A 26,362-nucleotide genomic window follows, 5' to 3' on the forward strand; every position below is an offset into this window, starting at 1 on the left:
ATCTGGGCTGGTCTTGTGACTTGACACTATTGCCATTTGGGGTGTCCTGAGCATGAGAGAGCATTTAGCCATATGCGTGTCGTCTGCCCAGTAGATGCCAGAATCACACCCCGAGTCATGACAGCCAAATATATCTCTAAACATTGCCAAATGTACTCTGGTGAGCAAAGTCACCTGTGGTGGGAACCACTGGCCTAGAGGAAGGCAGGGAAACAAGAGGGCTTCCCAGTTCACTCCAGGGAGCGGGGCTGCCCATAGACTGACCTGGAATACTCAGCTCAAACTATTGAGAAGAACAAAATAAACCTTTATGTTTTTTAGCCTCTGGGATTTTGTCAGCACTTTGTTAGGGCAGCCTTGCCTTATCCCAGGTAACCTAATGTGTCCTCTCTGATCCCTGTTTCCCCCCAACCAGACTGGCTGCTCCCAGAGGGAGGTACCATGTTTGAATCACATCGGGTGTTACCCCGCGGAGGGAGGCCCTGGCATCTTGCAGGCTCACTCTTGGCTCTGGGAGGTGGAAAGAGCAGGAGGAAAGGCAACATCCAAACACCCTTTCTGCAGTCCCAGTGCCTTGGCCACTTGTCCCTTGCTGGCCTTGCTTCTGAGCAGGGTCTGGCTCATAGTAAATACTTCCTAAATGCTTTAGGGGTGAACAAATGAATGATGTGCCCACTCATTTGTGCCCATCTATCCGAGTGGCGTGAACTGTATCCATCGGGAGAGTGTATCAGTTTCCTATTGCTGCTGTAACAAATTACCGCAGACTTTCTGGCTTAAAAACACAAACACAGTTATTATAGCCCTGCATATCAGAAGTCCAGAATGAGTCTTGCTGGGCTAAAAGTCAAGGTGTCAGCAGGCCTGCATTCCTTCTGGAGGTTCTAGGGCAGAATTTATTCCCCTGCCTTTTCCAGCTTCTAGAGTGTGCCCACATTCCTTGGCTTGTGGCCTCCCTTCATCTTCAAAGCCAGCAGTCACATCATTCTGACCTCTGTTTCCACTGGTCCCATATCCTCTGACTCTTCTGCCTCCCCTTTCATTTATGAGGACTCTTTGATCACAGTGGGTCTGCCTGGGTAATTCAGGATTCTCTTCCTGTTTTTTCTTTTTTTATAAATTTATTTATTTTTGGCTGTGTTGGGTCTTCGTTTCTGTGCGAGGGCTTTCTCTAGTTGTGGCAAGCGGGGGCCACTCTTCATCGCGGTGCGCAGGCCTCTCACTATCGCAGCCTCTCTTGTTGCGGAGCACAGGCTCCAGACTCACAGTCTCAGTAGTTGTGGCTCATGGGCCTAGCTGCTCTGCGGCATGTGGGATCTTCCCAGACCAGGGCTCGAACCCGTGTCCCCTGCATTAGCAGGCAGATTCTCAACCACTGCGCCACCAGGGAAGCCGGCTGATCAGCAACCTTCATTCCATCTATAACCTTAATTCCCTTTTCCCATGTAACCTAACATATGCATAGGTTTCAGGGATTAGGGCCTAGACATCTTTTGGGGGCCATTATTTCTCGTACTATGGTGTCCAATAAGTATTTGTTGAATAAATGAACAATAATGAAATCATGAACAAAAATTAATAAATTAACAGATGTGATTCCTTCACACGGACCTCTGTGATGTGAACTCATTCTGGACAGCTGAGTATCATTAACCCTGAATTCTCTTCCCACTTGCCATTTATCAAGTGCTTGTAACAGACAAGAAAACAAGAAGGCTGAGGGGTCGGGAGAGGACGCCTCTGTGTCCTTGGAAAAGTCTGAATTCTGTGCTGTGACAACTTCCTCCCATTTTCCTGACAGGCAGGTGGATTATCCCCACTTTATGGGTAAAGAGATTACGATTCAGGAAACTCACAGCTCAGAAGAGTCAGGACGCCACATTTATAGGTCTACTTTGTCACTCTGGGTCCTGGTCAACCCATCTCTGAAGCTGGGCTGCTCACTGTCACCAGGCCCAGCGAAGGCCCACGGCCCGCGCAGCCCTGGCACCCCCTGATGTTACCTGGTTCCCTTCCCCTCGCCTGGCTCATCGGGCTCTTTTGCGCCCCGCAGCCGCCAGGGGGCGCGCCCTGCATACAGTTTCCGCGCGGAGGCGGGCGGCTGGTCTTTGGGTCTGGGTAAATCTGGGCCCCAGGAGCCTGTGCTCCCAACTCCCTTCACCAGGCCGGCCTAGCTGGCAAGAACCCCACGAGCAAGGAAAATGATAGGGCTGTCTCACTAACAAACACAGATGCAAAATCCTATACGAAACGCTAGTAGACAATGTGGCAGTACGTAAAAAGGATGTCAGAGCACCTAGATGGAGTTATCCCAGAAATTTGAGGTGGGCTTAGCATTAGAAAAGGAATCAGAATACATGGATAAAAAAGGAATATCTGTCAATGTGGCACATCACATCAAGAGAAATATGAATATCTCAGACGTGGCGGGGGGAGGGAATGTTTGATAAAATTCAACATCCGTTCGTGATTTAAAGAAAATCTTGGTAAAAGGTGAAAGCATTTCCTTTAAGAGTCAGAAAAGACTAGACGTGTCCATCATCACCACTGTTCAACATTGTCCAAGGCTTGAGAGCACAGCAAGGCAAGATAAAGATTTAAAATGATAATGAGGGAATTCCCTGGTGGTCCAGTAGGTAGGACTCCACACTTTCACTGTAGAGGACATGGGTCGTCCAGGAACTAAGATTCCACAAGCCATGCAGGGCAGCCAAAAAATAAAAAAATAAAATGATAATGACTTGAAAAAAGAAAGAAAATTATCAGAACTTCAGAGGCTTGCAACCCTATCAGATCCAATTTCCCCACAAAATTAATGCCATACTCCCTATTCTGAAATGAAATTCTTAGAGAATATAATCTGTCCACACATATATTTTCCAAAATTCAATATAATTCTTTTATTGTAATATAAAAGGTTAATAAAAGACAAATAAAATTGTATGAATTATGATGTGTAAATTCTTGGACACAACAAAAAACTCCCTTACAAATTTTCAAATCTCCCCCCAGGGGGCAGTACACCTCATTGAGAACCATTAGCCTACTTAGAAAACCCACCAAAACACACACACAAATCCTACAGTTAATTAATTAAAATAATTTTTAAATGTACCAAGTCTTCCAGTACAAAATCAATGTACAAAAATCAATTTAACTTCTATATAGTAGTAACAAGCGATCAGGAAGAGTCATTTGTAAAAGTACCATTTATAATAGAAATAAAAATGTACCTAGGACCGAATCTAAAAGCGATGCAAGAAGAAAATGTTGATATTTTTAAACATCTAAATTAATATGTCGAGATATCATGTTATAAAGCACCTCCAAGCCCCTGACTTCCTTGTATCCTCCCCCCATCCAGGGAACAGGGATTATTATCATCCCCATTGGGCAGATGTGGAGACTGAGGCCCAGGTAAGTAAATGACCGGGCCTCCTGCCTGCCATTCCTGGGCCCTGACCACTGCCCCGGGCACCATGCCTGACGTCCACCACACCCAGAGCTGAAGGCTGCAGAGGCACAAGGCCAGAGGCCAGGTCTCTAGGCTCCAGAGAGAAGGAGGCAGACAGCAGTTTGCCACACACACACACACACACACACACACACACACACACACAGCCATGACATTATTTGTGTCTTCAGCAAGGGAAAACCCCCTCAACCCATCTCAGCGGCATTTGGGAGCAGGAGGCAGTAACCCTTCGAAGCAGGAGGGGAGGGTGGAGCTCAAAGGTAAGGCCCTACCTCAGTTTCCTCCACCCAGATGCCATACCTATCCCCTCCCTCAAACCCGGAAGAAAAGAGCAAATAATGATTCTGGGGAGACCAGGTCCGAGCCTGAAGGGCCCAGAGAGATGCCTTCCCTGCCCCAGTGGAAGGGAAAGCGGGCCAGAAAGGCGCAGTGGCTCCAGCGTCGCACAGTGAGGGCCCCAGGCCCGACCCCAGCTCGGAATGCAGCCCTGGGGAGCGGATGCTCTGGGGTTTGAACAATAACTACTTCGAGTGTTTGTCTGCTCGGGCCCTGAGTGAAGCCCCACCCGGCGCTGCCCAAGCAGAGTGAGGACTCCGCCCGTCAAGGCTGGGCTCTGAGCCGGAGGCTGAAGCCGGGAGAGCAGAACCACCGGCTTTGAAGGGGCCTCCCGGGCTGGCTGCCCGGCTTTCGCGGTGGGGGTGGAGAACTCTCAACGTGTTAGCCTTGACTCAACGTCGTAACAGTTGTTAGAGCTGGCCTCTCTCCACCCTGGGACGGTCATTCGCAGAATGATTCTGTAGTGGTGACGACCCTCTCCTCCCCTCCAGCCTAGACTCAGCCTGGCCTTGGAGGAACAAACAGGCCCATTAACCTATTCTCCCAGCTGAAGAGCAGTCTTTCCGAAAGGTTAGTTCTCATACTCCCAAGAACACAGAAATGACGTTTTTAAAATGTCTTTTTTTTTTCTTTCTTTACTCCTGGTCTCAAGAGTTTGAAGCTATAGATAAGAAATTGGATTTGTATTCTAGAAAGTTCAGTTGGCTGTGGGAGAAGGGATCTGAGGGGCAGAAGGGGTCCTGGGGAGAGTGAGGCGGTTGTTTATTTTATTTTTGGCTGCATTGGGTCTTCATTACTGCGTGTGGGCTTTCTCTGGTTGCAGCGAGCGGGGACTACTCTTCGTTGCGGCGCGGGCTTCTCTTGTTGCGGAGCACAGGCTCTAGAGCGCAGTCTCACTAGCTGTGGCACACGGGCTTAGTTGCTCTGCGGCATGTGGGATCTTCCTGGACCAGGGCTCGAACACATGTCTCCTGCATTGGCAGGTGGATTCTTAACCACTGTGCCACCAGGGAAGTCTGCCACCCATTTTATTTATTTATTTATTTATTTATTTATTGCTGTATTGGTTCTTCGTTTCTGTGGGAGGGCTTTCTCTAGTTGTGGCAAGCGGGGGCCACTCTTCATCGCGGTACGCGGGCCTCTCACTATCGCGGCCTCTCTTGTTGCGGAGCATAGGCTCCAGACGCGTAGGCTCAGTAGTTGTGGCTCACAGGCCCAGTTGCTCCGCGGCATGTGGGATCTTCCCAGACCAGTGCTCGAACCCGTGTCCCCTGCATTGTCAGGCAGATTCTCAACCACAGCGCCGCCAGGGAAGCCCAGCCACCCATTTTTAATTTTAGAAGCTTTTATTGTTTTATGTCTGCTAAAGCTATTTCCTCCTCATAGTATTACTTTTTCAGTGTTCCCATTCTTGCATGTTTATCTTTCCATATGGACTTTGCATCTTGTCTATCTTCATAAGAGAGCTTGCTGGTATTTTTATTGGGATTGTATTGAATTTACAAATTAACTTAGGGAGAACTAACATCTTTATAATGTTGAGTCATAAAATCCAAGAACAGGGGATATCTTTCCATTTGTTCTTAGTTGGTGTCTTTCAAGAATGTTTTAAAATTTTCCTCATGTGGGTTTTATGCATTTCTCATTAAATTTGTTCCTAAGCACTTAATCTTTTTTTGTTTTTATTATGAAATGGGTTTTATCTATCCTTATGACCTTTGTTTATTATTTGTATATATAAAGGCCGTTGAATTTTGTATTTTAATTTTGAATCCTGCTACTTCACTGAACTCTTTCACTATTTGAATTAGTTTTATCATTGGTTCTCCGGTTTTTCTCTTTTTTTCAGGTATAACATTATATCATCTGCAAATAGATATAGTTTTTTTTTTCTTTACTCAGTCTTAGGCCTTACGTTGATTTATTTTGTTTAATTGCATTGGCTAATACCTCTAGTACGATGTGGAATAGTGGTGTAGCTAGAGGTTATTCTTGCCTTGTTTCTGGTCTTAGTGGAAGTGCTTCCAGTGTTTCTTGATTAAATAAGATGTCGGCTTTAGGACTACATTTTATTGTGTTGAGAACGTATCCCTCACTTCCTATTTCATTGAATGTTTTTATTGTGAATCGGTGTTGAATTTTGTTAAAGGCTTTCTTGGCATCTATAGAAAAAAATCATGGTTTTCCCCTTAGGTTCATTAATATGGTGCATACGTGTTATGGGTTGAATTGTGTCCCCCCAAAGATGTTGAAGTCTAACTTCCAGTGCCTCATAATGTAAATTTGGAAATAGGGTCTTTACAGAGGTGATCAAATTAAAATGAGGTCATTAGAAGGACCCTAATCCAGTATGACTGGTGTCCTTATAAACAGGGGAACTTTGGACACAGAGATAGACAGACACACAGGGAGAACACATGTGAACATGAAGGCGTAGATCATGGTGTTGTGTCTACAAGCCAAGGAGTGCCAAAGATTGCCAGCAAACCACCTGAAGCTAGGAGAAAGGCACGGAGCAGATTGTCCCTCACAGCCCTCAGAAGGACCCAACCCTGATGACACATTGATCTTGGACTTCTAGCCTCCAGATCTGTGAGACAATAAGTCTGTGTTTAAGCTGCCCAGTTTGTGGTACTTTCTTATGGCAGCCCTAGCAAACTAATGCTATTAATGGATTTCCTGTTATTAAACCAACTTTGTATTTCTGAATAAATCCCACTTGGCTTTGGCTGGTTCTTAATAATATCTAGGATACTAACAAAATATAAGCAGTGTTTCAGAGTAGCATGGAATTAAGAGCAACTCAAAGTTCATTTTGTCCTTCATATCCCTATTTTCCATGGTGTGTGCTCTCCCCTGGAGTCCAGTGTGACTCTCCCATTTCCCAAACTCTCAGGAGAATACTATTAGTTCTGCATGTCCTGAAAAGTTCTGTATGTCCAACTCCACTTCTCTCCCTGCGATCCCATCCCCTTGGCTAGATGGGTGTGGGGGAACTTGAATGGTTACTTGAATATTTTACCCTAAGACACCAGGCGTTAGGAGCCTTCATGTTGAGCCATTTCCCATGCCAAGGGGCTTCCTTTAGGGTTCTCAAACAATAGCTAGACAATTAGATCTGTTGGGATTTTTAAAAGAAATTATTATTATAAGGATTTCACTTGGGAAACTCGTTACATACAAGAGCAGTGAAGATAGGGGTTTGCTGGCCTGTAGCAAAGAAGATTCTCTCCAGGGCTCTGGTGGCGTGGAGGCTATGGAGTCCTGCAGAGCTAGGAAGAGGGAACTAGGTCACAGCTCTGGGTGACAGAGACTCTCCCAAGACAAGTAGAAAGGGCTGCCCTGTGAGGAAATGAGCTCCCAGTTACAGGGGGATGCAGCAGAGGTTGGACATCCAGTCAAGAAGCCATCAGAGGTGGCCTTTCCCTGGGGGAGAGAAGAGAAGGAGGGGGATAGAGGAGGAGGAAGAGGGGAAGGGCATGAGTGGAGTCAGACAGGGTAGGGAGGATCCCAGTTCTGCTATTTCCTGATTGTGTGACCGGGGCATCTCCTGAGGCTCAGTTCTATCATCTGTGAAATGGGGCTAATGAGGGCTCCTGCCAAGGTGGTTGTGAGAATTACATGGGAAAAGCACCTGCACAGCAGGCCCCGTGATGGCACGGGAATCAGTTTATAGCAACCGACCAGCAGGGACCTGGGGCCAGAGCATCATCAGAGCCCCGCCCCTTCCCCCAATTTTTGGGGAGACCAAGCTCTTCCTGGCTTGTCTGGAAACCTCTCCATCTCAACCCCCAACAAGAGCAGGGCCAATGCCTCCCCCACTGCACCAGGCTGGGTGCCCTGGACAGGTCACTGTCCCTCTCTAGGTCTCTTTCCTCAGCTGTCAGAGAAGGTGGGAGCTGCCAGAGATGGGCTCTGAGGTGGGCCCTTCCAGTTCTAACATCCTAGGATGGCTGGGCTTCTAACCAGCCATGTGTACATGTCTCTGCTCTTGGGACCCAGTGTCTTCAGAAAATGAGGGGGTTGGGCTAGATTGAAATAACATCGAGAGCACTTACTTTGAGTCAGGGCCCACTCTAGGGGTTTTACATGGCTCAGTCCATTTAATCCCCACAACAACAGCATGGAGTGGGTGCTACTATAATAATTTTATAGGTGAGGTGACTGGGGCACAGAGAGTTTGGGTCACTTGTCCAAGGTCACACAGCTAATAGGAGCCCAGGCAGTGAGTCCAGTGTACATTCTTGCAACCACCACGAAACACTCCTCTTGTGGCTCCAACGGTCGGAAATACAAAAGGGGGGCTGATTAGTCAGAGTGACTTAGAGGTACACTGGGAACACTGGAAGGAGAGATGAGTGGGCCTGAGCTTCTCCATCTGCGAAGTGGGCTGACACAGGCCTCGGATGAGCATAACAAACACGTCTGCCCTGCCGTCCCAGAGCCCCTACTGTTCGCTAGGGCTGGTCACTCACAAACCTTCTCAGTCTTATGTGGGAAATATGCCCCTCCTGCTGTCGCCCCATCATAGCATATTGAGTAAATAAATACTCAATACGGGCCTGGAGCTTGCTTTCCCCATCTGACAAGGGCCCTCCTTGTGACTCCTGGGGTCTGGGTCCCGCTCCTCCATCCAGAATCTTGGGGATGGATATGGACATGGAGATAGCGCTCGCCTCTTCCAGTCCTTCTTTTCCCAGCCCCCTGCCTCGGTGCCGACCTAGGCTGGGCTCTGGGGAACTCCCGGAGATGCTGGGAGGGAGGGGCCGGAGAACGCGGGCCCGATCAAGCCGAGAGGGGTCGGGCTGCGCCGCGCAGGCCCCCAAATCCTCGTCTACTCTCCAGCGGGAGCTCTGCAGCCACCTTCCTGCCCGTTCGCCTCACAGCTCGGCGCCAGTTCGCATGCGCTGCAATCCTGGCCCTCCCGCCCAGCTGGAAACCACGCCTCTGTCCCCCCAACGGGCGGAGGCCGCTGGGCGGGCCCGGCCGCCCGGGAGTCCTAGCTCGAGCCCCGCCCCAGACCAGCCCCAGCTGATCTCCGGCCGGAGCCAGAGGCAGCTGAGGGGGCCGGTCCAGCTTCCGCTCCAGTGCCAGCGCCGAGCCCGGCATCCCCGAGTCCGCTGGACCCGCGGCGGCGCGGCAGGTAGGAGGCGCTGCGCAGAGGGAGGTGTGTGCGAGCGCGCGTGTGTTCATGTGTGTGTTTCGGAGGTGTGTGTGTGTGTGTTATGGGTGCAGCGAGGGCCAGCGCGTGCCCTGTGAGCGCGAATCGGTGGGTGTGGGGTTGCACATCCTGCAGCCGGGGAGGAAGGAGGTGAGCGCTGGCTTTGAGGCCCGGGGTGGGGGGGGACCTCCAGGATCCGCCCCGGCCCCGGGGGTTCGTCCCCACCCCCGCTCGAGGCTAGGGGCCTCTTCCCACTGCACCCGAGTGTCCGGAGCTGGTTTCATGGTGCTTACGCGCCGGGGTTTACCTCCCGTGGCTTGACCGGCCCTTGCCCTCCTCTTCCTCACAATTCCCCTTTCGTGTCCCTTCCCAGGCCTCCACCCATTCAATTCCACAACCCCTCCCGGGTACCTCCCCATCCTCCGTCCCCCGGCTTGGGAAAGGGGGCAAGGCCACAATCGATTCCCTTCTTCACCATCTTCCCAGGTTGAACAGGGGCCTTTTCTCCTGTGCTGCTGGGCTTGGGTGTGTGTGTGAGGGGGCCAGGGAGGCAGGGACAGCTGGGGGAGAATGGATCTCGGGCTGCTCTGATCCTGCCACCACCTTTCAGAGTTGGGCATCTGAGGAGACGCACCTGGGTTCCAGAGGTGAAGCAGGCCGGATCGTTAACAGGTGCCAAGTTCTGGCCAGGCTTCATTTCCTGTGGTGGGATTCAGCCCCAGACCCCACAGGGTGGAGGAGAGTGAGGCATAGAGGGTGAAGTGACCTACTCTGTCTCTCAGGGTTGCTGAACCAGAATTTGCAGCTGGGTTGCCCTGGCTCTCAAACCAGAATCCTCTCCCTACACCAGCATCGAAGAGAGAAGTGCCCAGGGCAGTTATTTGTAGGATTCTGGGGAGGGAGAAATCTGGGCAGACTTCCCGGAAGGGAGGGTGTTTGAGTGTGGGGCTCAGCCTACCCTATGAGTGTGAGGCCTCCTGAAGAAACTACTGTATTCTGCTGCAAGGATTGAAAGCCTCCCACCCAGGGTCTTTGGGCCTAGCCTTTGCTGCAGTCCCCAGAGTCCTGGGGTGGGGGTGGAGAGGCCTGGCTGCTTTCCCAGGCTGAGGGCGGGGCAAGCTGGGCCCAGCTGTTGCTGCTTCAGGCCAGAGCTGGGAGCCTGGACTTCGATGTGCTTAGGTGGGGCCCTGAGGAACCTCTCTTCTGACTGACGAGGCAGATGGGTCAAACCGAGAAGCCCCTGCCCAGAGTTGCACCCAGTGCTGGGTGCCAGTCCCTGCCCAGGAACTGGGGAAGGTTTCACTGCAAAGGATATATCGGTGCTGGGTGCTGAAGGATGGAAAGTTCACCAAGCAGAAAAGCAAGGGCAGGGCACTGCAGGCCCAAGGAATAGATGGGTGGAGGCCTGGACACATGTAACTGAATGATAGCCCATAGGGAGGGGCATTAAATCATCAGAAGTGCATCCCAGAAGTGTCGTCTTTGGCTCTGTGGTGGGTGAGTTGCTAGGGAGCCCCGAGCAGGGGGAGGCCCCTTCCTCTTTCCCCTTGCCTCTCCCCTCCCCAGCTCCCCACCCAGGGCTAGGCTTGGCACCTGAGGGGGGCATCTGATGGGGCTTCCCAGAGCCTGCACAGGAGGGGTGGTGGAGCAGGGGGGAGGGGGGGGAGGGGAGCCACCACTGTGGGTGGAGCGGGTTTGGGGGAAGTCGATGAAGTGTGAGAGGCCTGTGGGCTTCGGGGGGTGACATCCAGGCCACTGCTCCCAGGCCAGTGCTGTCTCTGGCTGCTTCTGCCCCTGCCTTCCCTGTGGGCTCTCAGGACAGCCCTGAAGCCCTGATCCCTGAACAGGTGGCCCTCCCGGAGGCCCCAGTGGCCACAGGGAAGCCTGTCTCCATGACCTCTCCTACCTGCAGGGCCTGTCATTGTGTCACGCCTCCTCCTCGCTGAGACTGGCTCTGCACGTGACCTTGAGGCAAGGAACTTCCCCTGTGAGTCTCAGTTTCCTCATATGCAAAATGGGGGTAAATGCTGCCTAGTCATAGGGATTTAAGGGTTGATGATGAAGTTAAGTCCCGAAAGTGCTTTGCGAAGTACATGGTGTCTGGTAGTCATTATAACTAATAGTACCTAACAGTCAGCACCACTTAATCCCTTCTTCCCTGGGGGAGGGACAACCCAGAGGAAGGAGGGGCTGACTTTGGGAGGAGAAGGGTGAAAGGAAACAGGGTCTCTCCCATTGAAGTGGAAGCCCCTCTTGGCTTCAGTGGTTGAGAACTGTGGCCTTCTCAGCCCTCCTGTGGCGGGGCTCACTATCTGGGGCCTGGCAGGTGAGAAGTCTGTCTGCTGCTGGTCTTCTCACCTCACGCCTGACTTTCTCTGCCCCAGGGTCCTCAAGTGTTTTGAGTGCCTTTAGAACCCCCTCCCCTCCACCCCTCTAGCCCCTCCGGAGACCTCTTCTGCCCCTTCATGCCTCACCCTTTCTGCTCAAAGCATTCCTTGGCTGGCCTCCCGGGCCTCGCCTTGAGGGCCCCAGACTCTGCAGCTTCTCCTCCTCCCTGGGTCGATGGTGATGCCCTGGGATTGCCTCACTTTAGTTCAGGCCGAGCTGCTGACTTCACTTTGGCCTCAGGCCTTGCCTTTCCCTGTTCACTAATGGCAAAATGGGCCAAGTCCCTTTGGGGTTCTAATCCAGGTTTTTTTAGGAAGCCAGCCTTCAGGCTTGGACGTAGGAAGTTGCGAAATGTGAACATTTGCTGGCCTGTAATGGCCCGAGCTATTGCTCCCCGTTCTGATTGTTCAGGGATGTGTTTCTAGGGGTCTCAGCTTTCCCAGGACCAGGGGTATGAGGGTGCCGCTGGCTGAGGCCATGGTGGCTTGTGGGCGTGGACTGTGGTTTTCTGCCACAGTGGTGCATGTGGTCAGCTGTGAGACAGGGGACTGGTGGCCGGACTAGACCAAGCCCATTCATTGGTACCCAGCCGGCCAGCACTTTCAGGGTATGCCCAGGATGGCCTCAGGATCTTGCAGCCTGGGGGACAAAAGGCAGAGAGCCTGCTGGCCTGATCTGCCTGCCCCTGCCCAGCCAGCCCCTGCCCCATTGCCCACTGCTGGGTAACTTCTGCTAGTCAGGGTGCGGTGGTAGGACTCAACTGGTGTGTTACTAATAATATAGTAACTAAGACACTGGAGTTTGGGGTGGCTTTGTTTTCCATTGGAGCAGTTCATCCTCGCTCACTCACTTCCTTGAGCAGGAGAGAGGTGTGAGACTACATACTTACCCACAGGAATGATACTAATGGTATACATTGCCTTTCGCTGCTGTAACAAATGAACACCAATTTAGTGGCTTAAAACAACACAAATTTATCCTCTTACTGTTTTGGAGTCAAAAGTCTGGAAAGAGTCTTATGAGCTAAAATTAAGGTGTCAGGCTGGTTGCCTCTGGAGGCTCCAGGGGAGCCTCTGTTCCTTGTGGCTGTCGGCGTTCCTCACGACCTCATCACCCCATTCTCTCTACTTCCGTAACCTCATTGCCTTTTCCTCTTTTGGAGTCAAATCTCCCTCTGTCCCCCTCTTAAGGACACCTGTGATTACATCTAGGGCCCACCCGGATAATCCAGGATAATCTTTCCATCTCAAGATCCTTAATTACATCTGCAAAGTCTTTTTTGCCGTCTAAGGTAACATTCTCGGGTTCCAGGGATTGGGATGTTGGCATTTTGGGGAGCAGCTATTCAGCCTACCACAGGAGCCAACTGCAGTGTCATTGCAGGCGCCATGGGTGCCCACAGCTGCTTCCCCGAGGGGGTCACCCTCAGTGTCTGCTTCCGCCTCAGCATAGCAGCCTTTGCCGGCAGAGCCTGGGCTGCTGCAGCTCTGGCCCCGAGCCCAGCCTGAGGCCACAGTAGGCAGAGCTCAGGGATGTTTGGAAGAGGGGAGTGTGCTGGCGTGTCCCCACGGGTTGACCCAGAGACCAGACCCCATCCTGGGGTCCTTAACATAAGAGTAGGTTAAGCCTGCCAGAGTGGAGTGCATCTCAGACATTCATTCACTAGCCCCAGTGCTGTGCAGGGTCACTTGATCCCCACCGTCACCCTGTGAAGGCCAGGCCGGGAGCCCCATTTTGCAGATGAGTATACCAAGGACAGTTGGGGCTAAGCCCTGCCTAGAGCAGAGATGTGTGAGGGGAGCCAGGGGTGAGGGCAGGTTGGGCCAGCAGAGCGGGAGACCTGCATTTCATAGATGAGAGCTCTGAGGCACAAAGAGGTAACTGTTCTTGTCCCTTTCTGGCCTCATTCTCCCCATCTGAAGATAAGGAGGTGGACGGGACATTCCGAGGCTCTGATTTCTCCTCTGGGCACGGGGAGGAGGAGGCACTGGCGTTCAAGGCTGCTTCGGGCAGGAATGTGACATGGGGCCCGGAAGTGCCGCCAGCACGCCGCTTTTGCCCAGAGACGTGGTTGTCATCCTGGGAGGTCGTGAGCCTCCTGGTGCCTCCAAGGAAGGACCCCCAGCCAGACCCCCAGACAGCGCCTGGCTGTGTGCTGTGGCCCCTGGCCCAGTGTGGGTCTGCATGGATCTCCATGGCCAAGGCCATGCTTTGCAGGTCCATTTCTACAGCCTGGTCTCCCTGCCTGCGTCCTGGCCTCCTTTCCATCCAGACTTCTTGTGAATCCTCCAGGAGCCCAGCTCACACCCTGGCACGCTCCCGAGTCCTTAGCCTGGCTTTCAGGGTCCCCATAACCTGGCTGTGGCAGTGTTGCCTTGCTAGCCCTTTCTTCCTCTCCCCTGCACCCTGTCCTCCCGCCTTGCCTAAATGGTTTCCTCCTCCCAGGAGGTTCCGTCTTCCTCTGAACCTTCCAGTTCTGTCTCTTAAAAATCACAGCCCACCCTATGAGCTCCTGCTTAGATGCCGGCTCCTCCTCGAGCCTTTCCTGCCCCGTCTGAACGCATCACTGCCCTCTTAGAGCAGATCTCTCTGGCTGGTGCTGGGGTTGCTGTCTCTCCTCCACCAGGCTGACCTCCCGGGCTGAGCCTGGTCCGACTTTTCGCTGCCCCCTTGGCCAGGCGCAGAGCAGGTGTGGGAAGGTTGAATGGGAGCATGCGGCTGAGTGGGACTCCCTGGAGCTGATGAGTGGGTCGCTGCCTTTGCTCGAGGGAGGGAGTGGTGGGCCAGGCAGAGCAGAGCCCTGACATGAGGCAGGCTCCTGACTGTCCTGAATGCACCTCTTCCCTCTCTACGCCCCCTGGGCCTCATCTGTGCAATGAGAACAGTACAGCTCATTTCTGAGGGTGTGCAGGAGTTTGACCTAGGAATTGAGCCTCAGTTTCCCAGTCTGAGAAATGGGCACCATCCCACCAGGTTTCCAACCTTGGTTCTTGGAGGCAGGTGGTGCGAGAGGCACAGACTACCTATGCAGGAAGCAGAAAAAGAGGCTGTCCTGGTGACAAACATAGCTGATTGGAAAAGAGCAAGAAGTGTCCCCCTCTCCACCATTCAATGGTGAGAGCCTGCAGGCCAGAGAGGGCAGGGTCTTGCCTGAGGTCACACAGCCCAGTGGAGCTGAGGCAGCTTCAGTGACCTGATCAAGTCTCATTTTTGTAGGTTGTTTCCCCTGTGGGGAGTGAGCAGCACCTGTGAGCTGCAGGTGTCAACCCCGCCCCAGTAGGGTAAGAAACAGCCGCTGCTGCTCCGGTGCTCAGTGGCGCCTGCCCCTCCCTCTGCACTTTCTCACCAGATATGCTGCTGGGCTGGGTTTCCCAGGCCCAGTGACCTTCAGTGCCCAAGCCAGCTGCTCACCCTGCCCGATGCCGAGCCTTGGCCAGCCTGCTGCCCACGAAGGTTCCCAGCTTCTTCCTGTCCCTGCTGATGCCCGGCAGATCCAGCTGGATCTCACCTGCTTACTGAGGCTCCCCGGCCCCCTCCTCACAACACCCAAGTCCCAGTGGGAACCGCTGAGGGGCAGAGGCCTGGGGACTCAGCCAGGGCCACACAGCGAGCCAGCCCCGAGGCTAGCTTTCCCCTCATATACACGGCCGGCCGGGGGACACCAGCACCCCAGGACCAGCGAGGGACCCTGAGCCCCAAACACGCCTGGCCCTGCCCTCCAGACCCACTTGTCTCTTAGCACAGAGCGCTTGGTCGGGTTTACGTATTAGAAAGCTCACTGCAGCTGGGTGGAGACTGGATTGGACACAGATAGAAACCATAAGGGGAGGGCAGTGGAGAAGAAAGACAGGATTTCCCGGTCCCGGTGACGCCTGCTTGGCCTTGGCCAGAGTGACTCACTGGGCCTGGCCCCCTGGTTCTGCTGCCGGAGCCCCCGTGGCCCCGGCGCAGCTCACGCTTCTCGCCCCTTCTCCCCCGCCACCCTGCCATCCGTTCCTCTGCACAGGGTGCATGGGGGAGATGGGGTCCTGGGAGGCCACAACACAACCACAGTCGGACACAGAGAGATGTGTTGAGCATGTTAATGAAACGGTGGCTCGTGGGGCAAGAGAGGAGTGGGAGTGGCTCTACAATAAAAGGGAAGGAACTCATTGATAAAACCCAAACTCTGAGGCTCCAGGCCCCCTCCCTGGCCTCTGGCCTTCCCTGCCCTGGCTCTGGCTGAGGCTCTCCCTGGCCCGCGTTACTACTTCAGCACCTGACTCTCGGTCTCACCCCTCCACCCCTCCTGGCTGCCCCATGCCCTCAGTGAGAGCCCCCTTCCCAAAGCCGGCATCCCAGTCTTGCAAAGCCGGTCCTGCCAGCTTTCCCCACTCAAAGCTCTGCACCCTGGCCTTCCCTCCACCTGCAGTGCATCCTGCCTGCGTGCTCCCCCTGCAGATTCCCGCCTAGCCTTCCAGCCCTGCTCTGTCCAGTTCCATCTTGGAGAGACACCACCATTCTCCCTGCCCCTATAGCCCCACCTGCAACATGCATTGCTTCTGGGACCACTGACCACAGTGTGTCTGGCTTAGTTCTTGGTCTGTGCCTGTCACCCTGTGCCTCTCCTCCCTGGGACTGCCGTGAGGATCTGACCCCCTCCTGTCAGCTCAGGACCAGCCCAGAGGGGTGCCAGAGAAGACGAGCACGTTGGAATTGACTGTTCCCTAAATTATAAGCTGCAGCTGTTCAGCCCTTCCCTGGTCATGTGGCGTAGGGGAGGGGGCTCTGTTGCCTGGAGTGGGATGTGGTGGGAGGTTGAGGGAGCGGGGCCGGGGTCGGGGAGCTTTGTCTGTCGGGCATCCTTGGCTCCTTCGGCCGGCCCTGGATGACACCCACTCTGCCAGGCCATGCTGCGCCCTGGGCTCCCACTGTGGGGTGTGGGAACTGGGGCACAGAGGAGGGACCCGCAGCAGGCCTCCTGCACTCTCCTTTCACTCCCGCAACTGGCTGGTCCCCAGGTGGAGTTGGGTCTGCCTCCCACCCAGCTCTGCGTTCACACATGGGCACACAGGCTCTCTGGCCTGCCTTCCGGTTTTGCTGCCCTGGTCGTGTCCTTTTCCAGTGCATTCTCCATGTGGCAGCCAGGTGGATCTCAAGTCCCTCCCCTGCTCAGCACCCTTCCCGCTCTCCATCACCTCAGGATGAAGCCCGATCCCTGCGCCTGGCCTTCCGGGACCTCTGGCTGGGATCCTGGGCAGCCTTGCCTGTGGTCTCCTCCCGCACCCACACCGCCACTCTGCCTCAGCTCAGTTCCTTTCCCTGAGCGCCCTGCCTGCCCTCAGGGCCGAGAACATCTCCTGAGGATGGGGCCTGGCTGGTTGGTACCCCCTCCTCAGAGAGGAAGCTTTGGAGGTGTGTGCCCTGTGGGGTGTGGGGCTGCCACTCCGACCTTGTGGGATCCTCTCTTGGACTTGAGCACCTCAAGGGTCAAAGCCACAGGTGTCCTGAGAGACAGAGGAGGCGGCTCGCAGGAAGTCACAACCTGTGCATGAAAAAGGTCGAGCCCGGACTAGTGCTGTGACCCAGCCGGGCTTCTTCCCTGCTCTACAGCCCCTGGGTCTTCCCACCCTGGGTGCCAGGCAGAACCCTACGGCTATGTAATGTCCCCAAAACTGGTGGGATCGGGGTCACTAGATTCAGCTAGGCCTTCTTCCCAGGGCCCCTGCACAGGCTTTTTCTGTTTAAGATTTTATTAAAGCACAACTGACCTACAGAACAACGCTTAAGTCATAGATACGTAGCTCTGTGACCCTATCCATGCGGCCAGCACCCAGATCAAGGAGCAGTGTTACTGGAACCCCAGAAGCCCCCCTCCTACCCCTTCCAGTCACTACCCCCAAAGGCAGCCACCATCCTGCCTTCAGCTCACTGTAGATGGCTTATATCTGCTTTCCAGTTTTACCTCAGTAGAATCGAAGTATTGTTCTCTTGTTTACTATTGTGCTCATGAGAGCCAGCCATGAGTTGCATGCAGCAATAATTTGTCCATTTTCGTTACTGTATAATATTCCATTAAACACCATATTCATCCTTTCTTCTGGTGATGGACATTTTGGGTTGTTTCTAATTTTTATCTATAACAAATACTACGACACTAAACACTCTTGTACTTGTTTTTTGGTGAACATGCGCACGTGCTTCTGTTCAGTATCTACTTAGGAGTAGAATTACTGAATGATAGAGTATGCATTTGTCCAGCTTTAATTGATGCGGTCAGATGTTTTTGCAAACTGGTTGTATTAGTTGACACTCCCACCGCCAACGTGGAAGAGCTGGACTTGGGGGAGAGAGAGAGAGAGAGAGAGAGAGAGAGAGAGAGAGAGAGAGAGAGTGTGAGTGTGTGTGTGTGTGTGTGTGTGTGTGTCTGTGTGTGTGATGTTTTCCCCTGCAGCCATTCCGGTCAGGGCGTAGTGGTATCTCATTGTGCTTTTAATTTGCATTTCCTTGATGATTAGTGAAGTCCAGCACTTTCCTTCCATCTATTGGCCATTTGGATATGCTCTTTTCCTAATATTTTCTTCAAAAAGCTTCACTGTTTTACCTTTCAGTTAGATTTGCAGTCTATGTGGAATTGCTTTTGAGTGTGGTGTGCGTTCGGGGTCAAGATGAAGCTTTTCCCACACGGATAGCTAGTCAACTGAGCACCATTCATTGAAAAGACCATCCTTGCCCTAATGCACTGTGATGTCACCTTTTGTCAAAATCAGGTGTCCTCGTCTTGGAGGGCTCTCTAGTCTGTTTGTCTACCCTATGCCAGCCCCACACTGTGTCAATCGCTAGAGCTTTGTGAAAGGTCTTGTCACCTTGAGTGTGAGTCCTCCAGCTGCTCTTTTTCACGTGGGCTCGGCTGTTCTTGGCCCCCTGAGTGCTGGCTCTGTTATCCCACCCCTTAGAGGAAGCCCCAAGGCTCAGAGAGGTGAGGTGACTTTCCCCTGCCACACAGTTCTGGAACGCAGTCTTGGCTTCTTCCTGGGCAGCACCCTGCCCTCCAGCTGTGATGTAATGCTACGGTTCCCGCCTGCACCACCGGGAACTTAACAGATTTCTTGAAATCACCTTCCTTCTTCCTTGATATTTTTGAAAGGAAGCTGTGCATTTACTCTAAATGGAAAGTCAGTATTACTCTCTAAGTACAAGGTAACTGGAAGAATCTTAAAACTGAAGGAAAACAACAGAAAAATCCCTTCCGTTGCAGCCAGGTGCTGTTGCTGTGAGCCTGGGGCTGGCTCTTCCTTTGTTAAGTAGGTGGGCAAGGGCCGTGAGGGTTTCAAGACTTGCTGGACCGAACTGAGTTCTCCTTGAGAGAGAAGTGGATGGGGAATAACTTTCTTACTGACTTATTTACTGCCACGTAAAGCAATTTAGAGCGACCCCTAAAATGATCACAGTACTAACGTGGGGCCAGCTTTGGGAAGCCCCGGTGTGATGAGGAGGCTGGAGGCTTGAGGTCCAGCTCATGGGCTGCAGGTTTTGTGCATGTTCCTTTTATGTTCTCATCTAAAAAATGGGACTGAAACTGTCTCCTGTTTCCCCCTGGCGGCGGTGGCTGAACTGTCCAGGAAGGCTCAGTGCTATCTGCCCCCGCTGTAGCTGGCTCCTTGTGGCCTGCTGCAAGATGAGCCCTTACTCTGCCCACGCACCCCTGGCCTGTCCCTGCCACCTCCAGCAGGTCCAGGGACAGCAGATCAGGGCACACCCTCCCGGAAGGAGGTCCACACTGTTTCCAAGGTGAGGATAGATAGAGCTCCTATGGGGCAGGCCCCGGGGCAGATGCCACCTTAGAGGCTGGAACCAGGAAGGGCTGATAGCAGTTCAGAGGGGTTAGTAAATTGCCCAAGGACACACAGCGCTAAGTGGCGCAGCTGGGATTCAAACTCAGGTCTGACTGACCTGCTGGAAGGCTGGGTTCCCTGAGCTCCCTGGTGGGTGCTCCCATGCCCTTGTTCTGACCCGGGTCAGTGCCCCCATGCTCAGTCTGTGGAATCCCACTGTGCCAGCTGGGTCTGAATCAACTTGTGCTTTCCTGCCTCTGAGCCTTTGTTTGAGCTATTCCCTCTGCCTGGAGTGGCCTTGCTCTCCTAAAGCACAGCTGAATTCTGGGTCCAGGCCTTTGTGAAGGCTTCTTTGTGTCCCTCTTGCTGGAATGACTCATATTCCATGCTGCCTTGTGTCTGTTGGCTGCAGGAGACCATGAAGTTCCTTGGGGACAGGAACCCTGAATTGTTGTAACCCTCCTGGCAGGGGAGGCACATAGTAGATGTGACCCAGACATGCGTGCTGACATCCCCCAGGGACACAGTGCATTGAAGTATGCCAAGTGCTAGTCCATGCGGCCGTGTCTCATTTGATCCTCCCAGAGGCCCTGGCACATTATCTCTTCCTTCCACACAAGGACCATGCAGACCAGAGAGGTGACGTGGCCTGTCCAGGTCTCACAGCTTAGGGAGACATTGCGAAACTAAAGCCAGGTCTCCGTCAGGAGCTAGAGAAGGGCTGGGCCACAGCAGAGAGCTCCAGGGCTTTAGCTGCATTTTCCACGGACAGCATCAGGAACAGGAGGGGAGGAGGGGAGACAGAGAGAGAGAGAGAGGCCTGATCTAGTGGGAAGGGGCGAGCCCTGGCCTTCAGGAGACCTGAGAGCTGGTGCAGCTCTGACACGGAAAGCTGATCCCCCTTGGGAGTCCTGGGCACTCTTTGAACCTGTTTTTCCCATCAGTGAAGGAATTCCTCATGCATCATCTGTGTTGGCTCATTCAACCCAAATTCACTGAAGCCACCCCCGCTCCCCAGTGTTGGACACTAGGGATACAGAGAGGAGCTGGACATGGGCTCTGTCCTGGAGGGGGGTAGGCTGGGGAGACAGACGAGTCATATGCAGATGGGGTACAATGTAACGGGCGCTGTCACAGGGGTTCCAGGACTGTGGAGGTAAGGGAAGGAACAATGTCGCACAGGTGGGAGGTACTTGGGCTGAGTCTTGAAAGGTGACCAGAATTCTCCAGGTGTGCATGTGTGGATGGAACAGTGTGTGCAGAGGCCCTGAGTGGACCACAAGGAGCTCGTAGCACTGGAACCTAGGCCCAGGGTGGAGAATGGTGGGGGGAGCGAGATTGGCAGGGGCAGAGGGAAGAGGGCAGGCTGGGGGGCAGCTGGGAGGCTCAGGCTGTCCTGGTAGTGCCTGGCTCAAACTTAAGTGTCCTGAAGACAGGACGTGCCCCAGCCCCAAGCTCAGACCCAGGGAGAAGAGGCCAGGGTTTAGAAGCTGGCCTTCCTGATTGCTGGTTTATCTGTATCTATCAGTGGTTATGCCTGGAACTAGAGGGAGAGAGCAGAGCTCAGAGGCTGACGACTCTGACCCCTTGGGCGTGTTGACTCAGTGGGTGGAGTGGGAGGCGACCTTGGGGCAGATGGAGGGTGCAGGAGGACGGTCGGCATGAGGTGCAGCCTGTGCAAAGGCCAGGGCCAGAGAGCCTGGCATAAGTAGGCCAGGGTCAGCCTGGCGGCCAGGGGTGAGGCTGGAGAGATGGCTGAACTGGGTCAGACCCTCAGCCAGCCAGGCCTGGTCCCGGTTCTGGACCTGGGCCGAGCCGAGCTTCCCCCTCTCTGTTCGCTCCTCCCTTCTGTCCTAGGAGCAAACCTTCCCAGCAGCGCTGGCCGCTGCGCGGCCTGGAGGGTGGCCAGAGCCCTCATTCTCCACCGGCCTGGCTCTGTGACCTCGGCCAGCTCGCTCCTCCTCCTTGGGTTCTGGGCTCTGAACACTGGAATTGCTAGAGCTGATTTCTGGGCTCCTGCTTTCAGCTTCTTTGATCTAATTCTTGCAGCTTAAATTGCTTCCTAAACAGGCCTTTCAGGAAACTGTGAGGCTCATGGCGCTGCTGGTGGCTGTGTGCAAGAGCCCAGGGGCCTCTCCAGGCTCCCCCTTCTCTTTCCCTCAGGCCCCCAACGCTGGGAGGGTGGGTGGGAAGGGGCAGGGTTATTGGCCTTCCCGGGCAGAGGGATGGCCAGAGAGGTTAAGGGGGTTGGCCTGAGGTCACACAGCAGTGGGACAGGTGGGCCCTGTATGACGTATGGGCAGAAGCTGAAGTGGCTGTGGGTCCAGAGCAGGGGACAGGCCAGCCCTCAGACCCTCGGCAGGCGGGGACCATCAGCCCCGCTCTCCCTTCTGTGCATCCGTGTTCCACCCTCACCCCTCCATTCTCACCTCCTTCCTTCCCTGTTTCTCCCCTCCCTTGAATCCTGTGGGGCTGGCTCAGCCAGGGTGTGTGTGGGGTGAGCCCTGCCCACGCTTTGGGGTCGCCAGGCCAAGATGGAGGCTCCAAAGTCAGAGGACGTGTGTTCAAGTCCAGACTCTGCCATGGAACTTGGGCAAGTTGCCTCCCCTCACTGAGCCTCAGTTCTCTTTTCTGAAAAATGGCAACAGTGAAAGGCCTACCCAGCAAATCCTAAACGCCAACCTCTAGCCAGGTGGTTTGCACACGGCAGGTGCCAGAGACGCGGAGGTTCTCTCTTGGGAATGAGAGGGGCTTTTCTACTTCTGTTCTTCCTCTTCCCTCTGGCCTGCTAAGCAGTCTCCGCAGCCTCTGGTTAATTTTACTGGCATCTTCCAGTTACTGAAGCAACGTTGTTCCCATCTTGGAGATGAGAAAATAGGGAATCAGAGAGGTTGAGTGACTTGTTCAGGGCCACACAGCAGGTGAGTAGTACAGCTGGGACTGACACCCATATCAGTTTGCTCACAAACTCATGTTGGCCCTAGAAGCTGGCCTAGCTTGCCTCAGTTTCCCTCAGCTAGGCTGCGAAGTTGGGGCCTGTGTCTTGGGGGTTCGGGATTGCAGCGTTGCCCTGAGCAGGCCCAGTGATAAGTAGGCCCGGGGGTGTGGAGATCCCGGCTGGAGCCAGCAGCCCAGATGGGGTGTGAGATACAGGGCCATAGATGGGGCTGTCAATCAGGTGCCTGGCTGTCCCAGCCTCTGTCAGGGCACCTGGCTGCGGCTCCCTCTCCTCCCCTCCCCTCCCAGAGCCCTTTCCTGAGTCGGTCCAGTCTGGGTCTCTTGCATTTGGTCAGCACACGGCTACAAGGTTCAGGGTGCTGGACTGCGGGGCGCTGATAGGCGCAGCACCTTCATGTGCCAGGGCTGCGTGTGGATACAAGTCCAGACTCTGCTGTGGAGTCTGGGCCTCGCAGGAGATGGGCCAGTTGGAAGCCTAGAAGACGGGTCCAGGCTGAACAGAGGGATGTGGGGGTCATCCATCCGCCAGGGGACCCCTGAGGGGGAGGGGAGGTCAGAGGGGGAGTTGGGTCCGGACCAGCGCTAGATGCCCCCGAGGCCTAGGAAGAGGAGACCGACCGTCCAGGAGTGTGAGACGCTGCAAGGTCTGGGAGGCCGTGTGGGAGAGTCTGGCTTTGGAGACTGGAAGGTCACAGGGTGGGGCTGGGAGTCCTCGGGGGAGGTTGGGTCACCAGCGTGGAGGAGAGCGCTCCCTACAGAACTGGAGGCGGTGGAGAAGGCAGAGTGCTGGAAGGAGGCGGTGAGAAGGGATGTGACTGAAGGCTGGAGGGGCCTCCAGGGCCAAGGGTTTTCCACACAGGACAGAGATGATCTTGCGGCTCTAGGCTAAGGCATGAGGGTCCGGAAGAGGGACACTTGGAGACAGTGCTGCCGCTTTCCTGTGGGTGTGACACCAGCCAGGGAACTGCTGGGTCACCACTGGTCTGATTCTGTCCGGGAGCTCTAGGAAGGCTGGTGGAACAAAGGAAGGGAGGTCGTGGGTGCGGCCAGGCAGCCCTGAGCGCCATCGTGGTTGTGCCCTGTCGGCCCGCGGGCCTGGCTTCACCTCTAGGCATCAGAAATGAGGAAATTCAGGCTGTGGAGTTAGTCGGTTCCTCTCCCTGCTCTGTGCGTACCAGCTGTGTGACCTTGGGCAGGTCTCTCCCCCTCGCTGAGCCTCAGTTCCTGGCCTGTGCCATGGGGATGAGGGTGCCCACTTCCCAGACCTGTGGGGAGGGAGCACGCGGGGACCACCTCACTCAGCATATCCCTCGGGGCCTCCAGTCCTCAGGAAGTGATGCTCTTCTGATTTTCTGTCGTCCCAGGTGCCCAGGAGCTGCCCTCTGCTGCCTTGTCTCGGCCTCCCCTCCCGGGTCAGCGGTCACCATGTTCTCCTGTGTGAAGCCCTATGAGGACCAGAACTACTCGGCCCTGAAACGGGCCTGTCTGCGCAGGAAGGTGCTCTTTGAGGACCCGACCTTCCCCGCCACCGACGACTCACTGTATTATACGGGCACCCCAGGGCCCGCCGTCAGGTGGAAGCGCCCCAAGGTCAGTGTCTGGTCCGAACTGGTGCCGAGGTGGGCAAGCCCAGACCCACCCAGTCTGTGGGGGACAGCGGGTGACTGGCAGGGGTCGCTCTGAGGCCCCAGGCAGCCGAGAAAGTGGAGTGGCTGATGCGGGGCCCGCCTGCTGTGGGATTTCATCTGGTTGGGGAGCCAGGAGAGCGGCCCCCAGTTCCGTGGCCACCGCTGCCCAGCCAGGACCTCTCTGGGCCTCAGCTTCCTTATGAGGAAAGTGGGGCCCTCTGTTCTGCAAACCCTCCTGCCAGGGTTGTTTTTCGGATACAAATGAGGTGACTTGGACGTGCCTGTTTTTTTAGTACAACGTAGAGTGACATTCAAGTAGAAGGAATTTACTTCGCTGATTATTGTCATAGTGATTTTGAAATAGTCATTTGCTGTACATGGAAGGTATTTATTAAAATGGTTAATCAGTAATAATAGTAATAGTAAGAAATACCGCATAGAGTTGTGGGCGTTAAAAGAGACGATGCGTGAACGCCTGGCGCCAAGCCTGGCGCCCGTAAGCCAGCTGTCACCATTATTGCCGGGATCTGTGAATTACGGAGCATCTGTCTGGCGGCTCCCTCTGTCCCAGCCTTGGTCGCTGTGGCTGGAACGTGTTGAACAGAAGCTTCTGGCCTCATGGCATGATCTCATTCTCTTTAACCCTGATTCCTGAGTGTGAGAGTGGGTGTCCCGGGGGCCTGGGTGACGGAGAGGCTGCTGAAGGCCAGTGCCCCAGGCCCCCTCCCCAGTCTCCGCGGCTGTGCTGGTGACACTGAGAGTTGGTCACACCGGAGGGACTTCAGTACAGGAGACGGTGCTGGACCGAGGTGCCTGGGGCGGGGGAGACTCCCCCTCCAGTACTCAGAGGAGGCATCTCAGAGTTGAGGGGTGAGAGCGTGGGGTGTGAGAAAGACACGAGCTTGAAACCTCAGCCTTATTTGGGACGTGGCAGGAGCGTGGGGTGTGTGGGGTGAAGTAAGGGGAGAGGAAGCCCCGGGGGCCCTGGGGTCGGCAGGGCTGGGCCAGGGCAGCTGTGCTCTGAGGCAGCGGGGATCTTAGGCCAGGCTGTCAGCAGCGTGTGACGGGGGAAGATTTGCACGTTACAAAGTGCCTTCCAGCCCCGCTGGACATTTTGGGAAAGTGAAATTCAGTTTTCATGTTCCTCTCACAGGCCAGGCTCTCAAGTCCCTTCCAATGCACAGAGTCCGATGTTCTTGGACTGGGGTGCTTAAGAGGTAGGGAAACTGGGTCTGGGAGGGGCAAGCACGTGCCCCGATCGCCCAGCGGGGCGCAGCAGAGTGGCCTGCACTGGTCCTGCAGGCCACTGGGCTGTCCCTTCCTCCCCGGGCTCCTGCCCGCCCTGGCCCACCTCCCCGGTCCCAGATAGAGGGTCCTTGGTGACCCCTGGGGGCCTCAGCCCCATGAGCTGCGCTGCCTTGGTTCTCCGAACTCCCAGCCTCCTCTCGGCCTGGCCTGAGACTCCTGCCCCTTGGTGAACCCCCAACCCCCATGGCTTCCTCCCTCTCCTATGTTTGGTGGGTGGGGAAGGAGGCCGGCCTCAATAGGCCTTTGTGAGGCCTTGGGTGCTCGAGCTCCCTGCCCTCCTCTCACTCCACCCCCTCGCTGCTCCCCTCCTGACCCTCTGCTGCCCTCTGGCCATCACTCAGACAGTTTAGATCCTGCGGCTCTGGAAGGAGGCTGGTGAGGCATGGCTGGGGATGGTTTTGGGCTTGCTGCAGTGAGAGGAGGAAATGCCAAGCTGGCTGGGCTCAGCATCCCCCTGCTGTGTGACCCTGCTGGAGTCACCTGCCCTCTCTGGGCCCTTTGCCTGCCAGTTCAGGAGTCCTGCCACGGCACACTCTCCTTCGCTGCCTTTCTCACTGGGCTTGGTGCCTAGCTGTTCCTAGACACATCAAGAGGAGGAGCGGAGCTGCCCCTGCCTTGGATGTGGAGGCCAGTGACAGGCGGCTTGTGGTGGTTGGCATTGAGACGGAGACGACTGAGCGGGGCCCAGGGGCGGCGGTGGGGGTCAGTTCTGGGTTGGGAGGCAGTTCAGGGCCAGGCACTTCTGAGTGGTGTGGGATGACGGGGTGAGACGGTGTGGACTGGGGTGTGTGTGATGGACGGCCCTTTGTAAGTGGGGCTGTGGGTGGTGGCAGGGTGGGATGGCGGGCAGGCCCTGCTCCACAGCATGCGGGATGTAGGGTTGGTGGAGCAGGAAGTCAGGCTTACTTGCCTCAGGCTGGTGGGGTGGGGCCAGCCCAGTGGGGTGACCATTAACTCCCTTGAGGCAGAGCATGGCCCGAGGCAGCCTTGTTTCTATGGAGTCCCATTTCCTGGGTCCTGTGACCTGACTGTTTACAAATGGAGCAAAAAGCCAACTTTCTCGAAGGCCCAGGGGAAGCCGGTCTTCACTCGCACCCCTCCCCTAGCTCCTTCTCTTGACATGAGTTGTGGCCTCTCTGCTCTTGGGGGGATCTCCTCGGCCAGCCTCCCTGCCTGCCAGCCTCCCTCTTCTTTCTCCCAAAATGGAATGAGGAGGCTGGCTTTTGAGCCAGATGGCCTTGGCCCTACCTTGCAGGAGGTGTGACCTTGAACAAGTCACTTCCCCTCCCCGGGC

The 26,362-nt window shown here is 55.0% G+C and overlaps 1 protein-coding gene across 2 annotated transcripts in view; it reads left to right on the forward strand.

Moving 5' to 3' along the window:
* Positions 1-8,718: 8,718 nt before the first annotated feature.
* Positions 8,719-26,362, forward strand: part of CAPN5 (calpain 5) — a 52,796-nt gene continuing 35,152 nt past the window's right edge. The window contains exons 1-2 of one of the 2 annotated variants that reach the window (XM_079928093.1): positions 8,719-8,954; positions 23,497-23,722. In XM_079928093.1, coding sequence (XP_079784219.1) covers positions 23,558-23,722 — 165 coding nt within the window. In that variant the 5' untranslated portion in view covers positions 8,719-8,954; positions 23,497-23,557. Of the gene's footprint in view, positions 8,955-22,951; positions 23,073-23,496; positions 23,723-26,362 lie in introns of those variants that run through there. The other variant, XM_079928094.1, reaches the window with a different exon arrangement.

This window comes from Stenella coeruleoalba (assembly GCF_951394435.1).
Source record: "Stenella coeruleoalba genome assembly, chromosome: 8".
Lineage (NCBI taxonomy): Eukaryota > Metazoa > Chordata > Mammalia > Artiodactyla > Delphinidae > Stenella > Stenella coeruleoalba.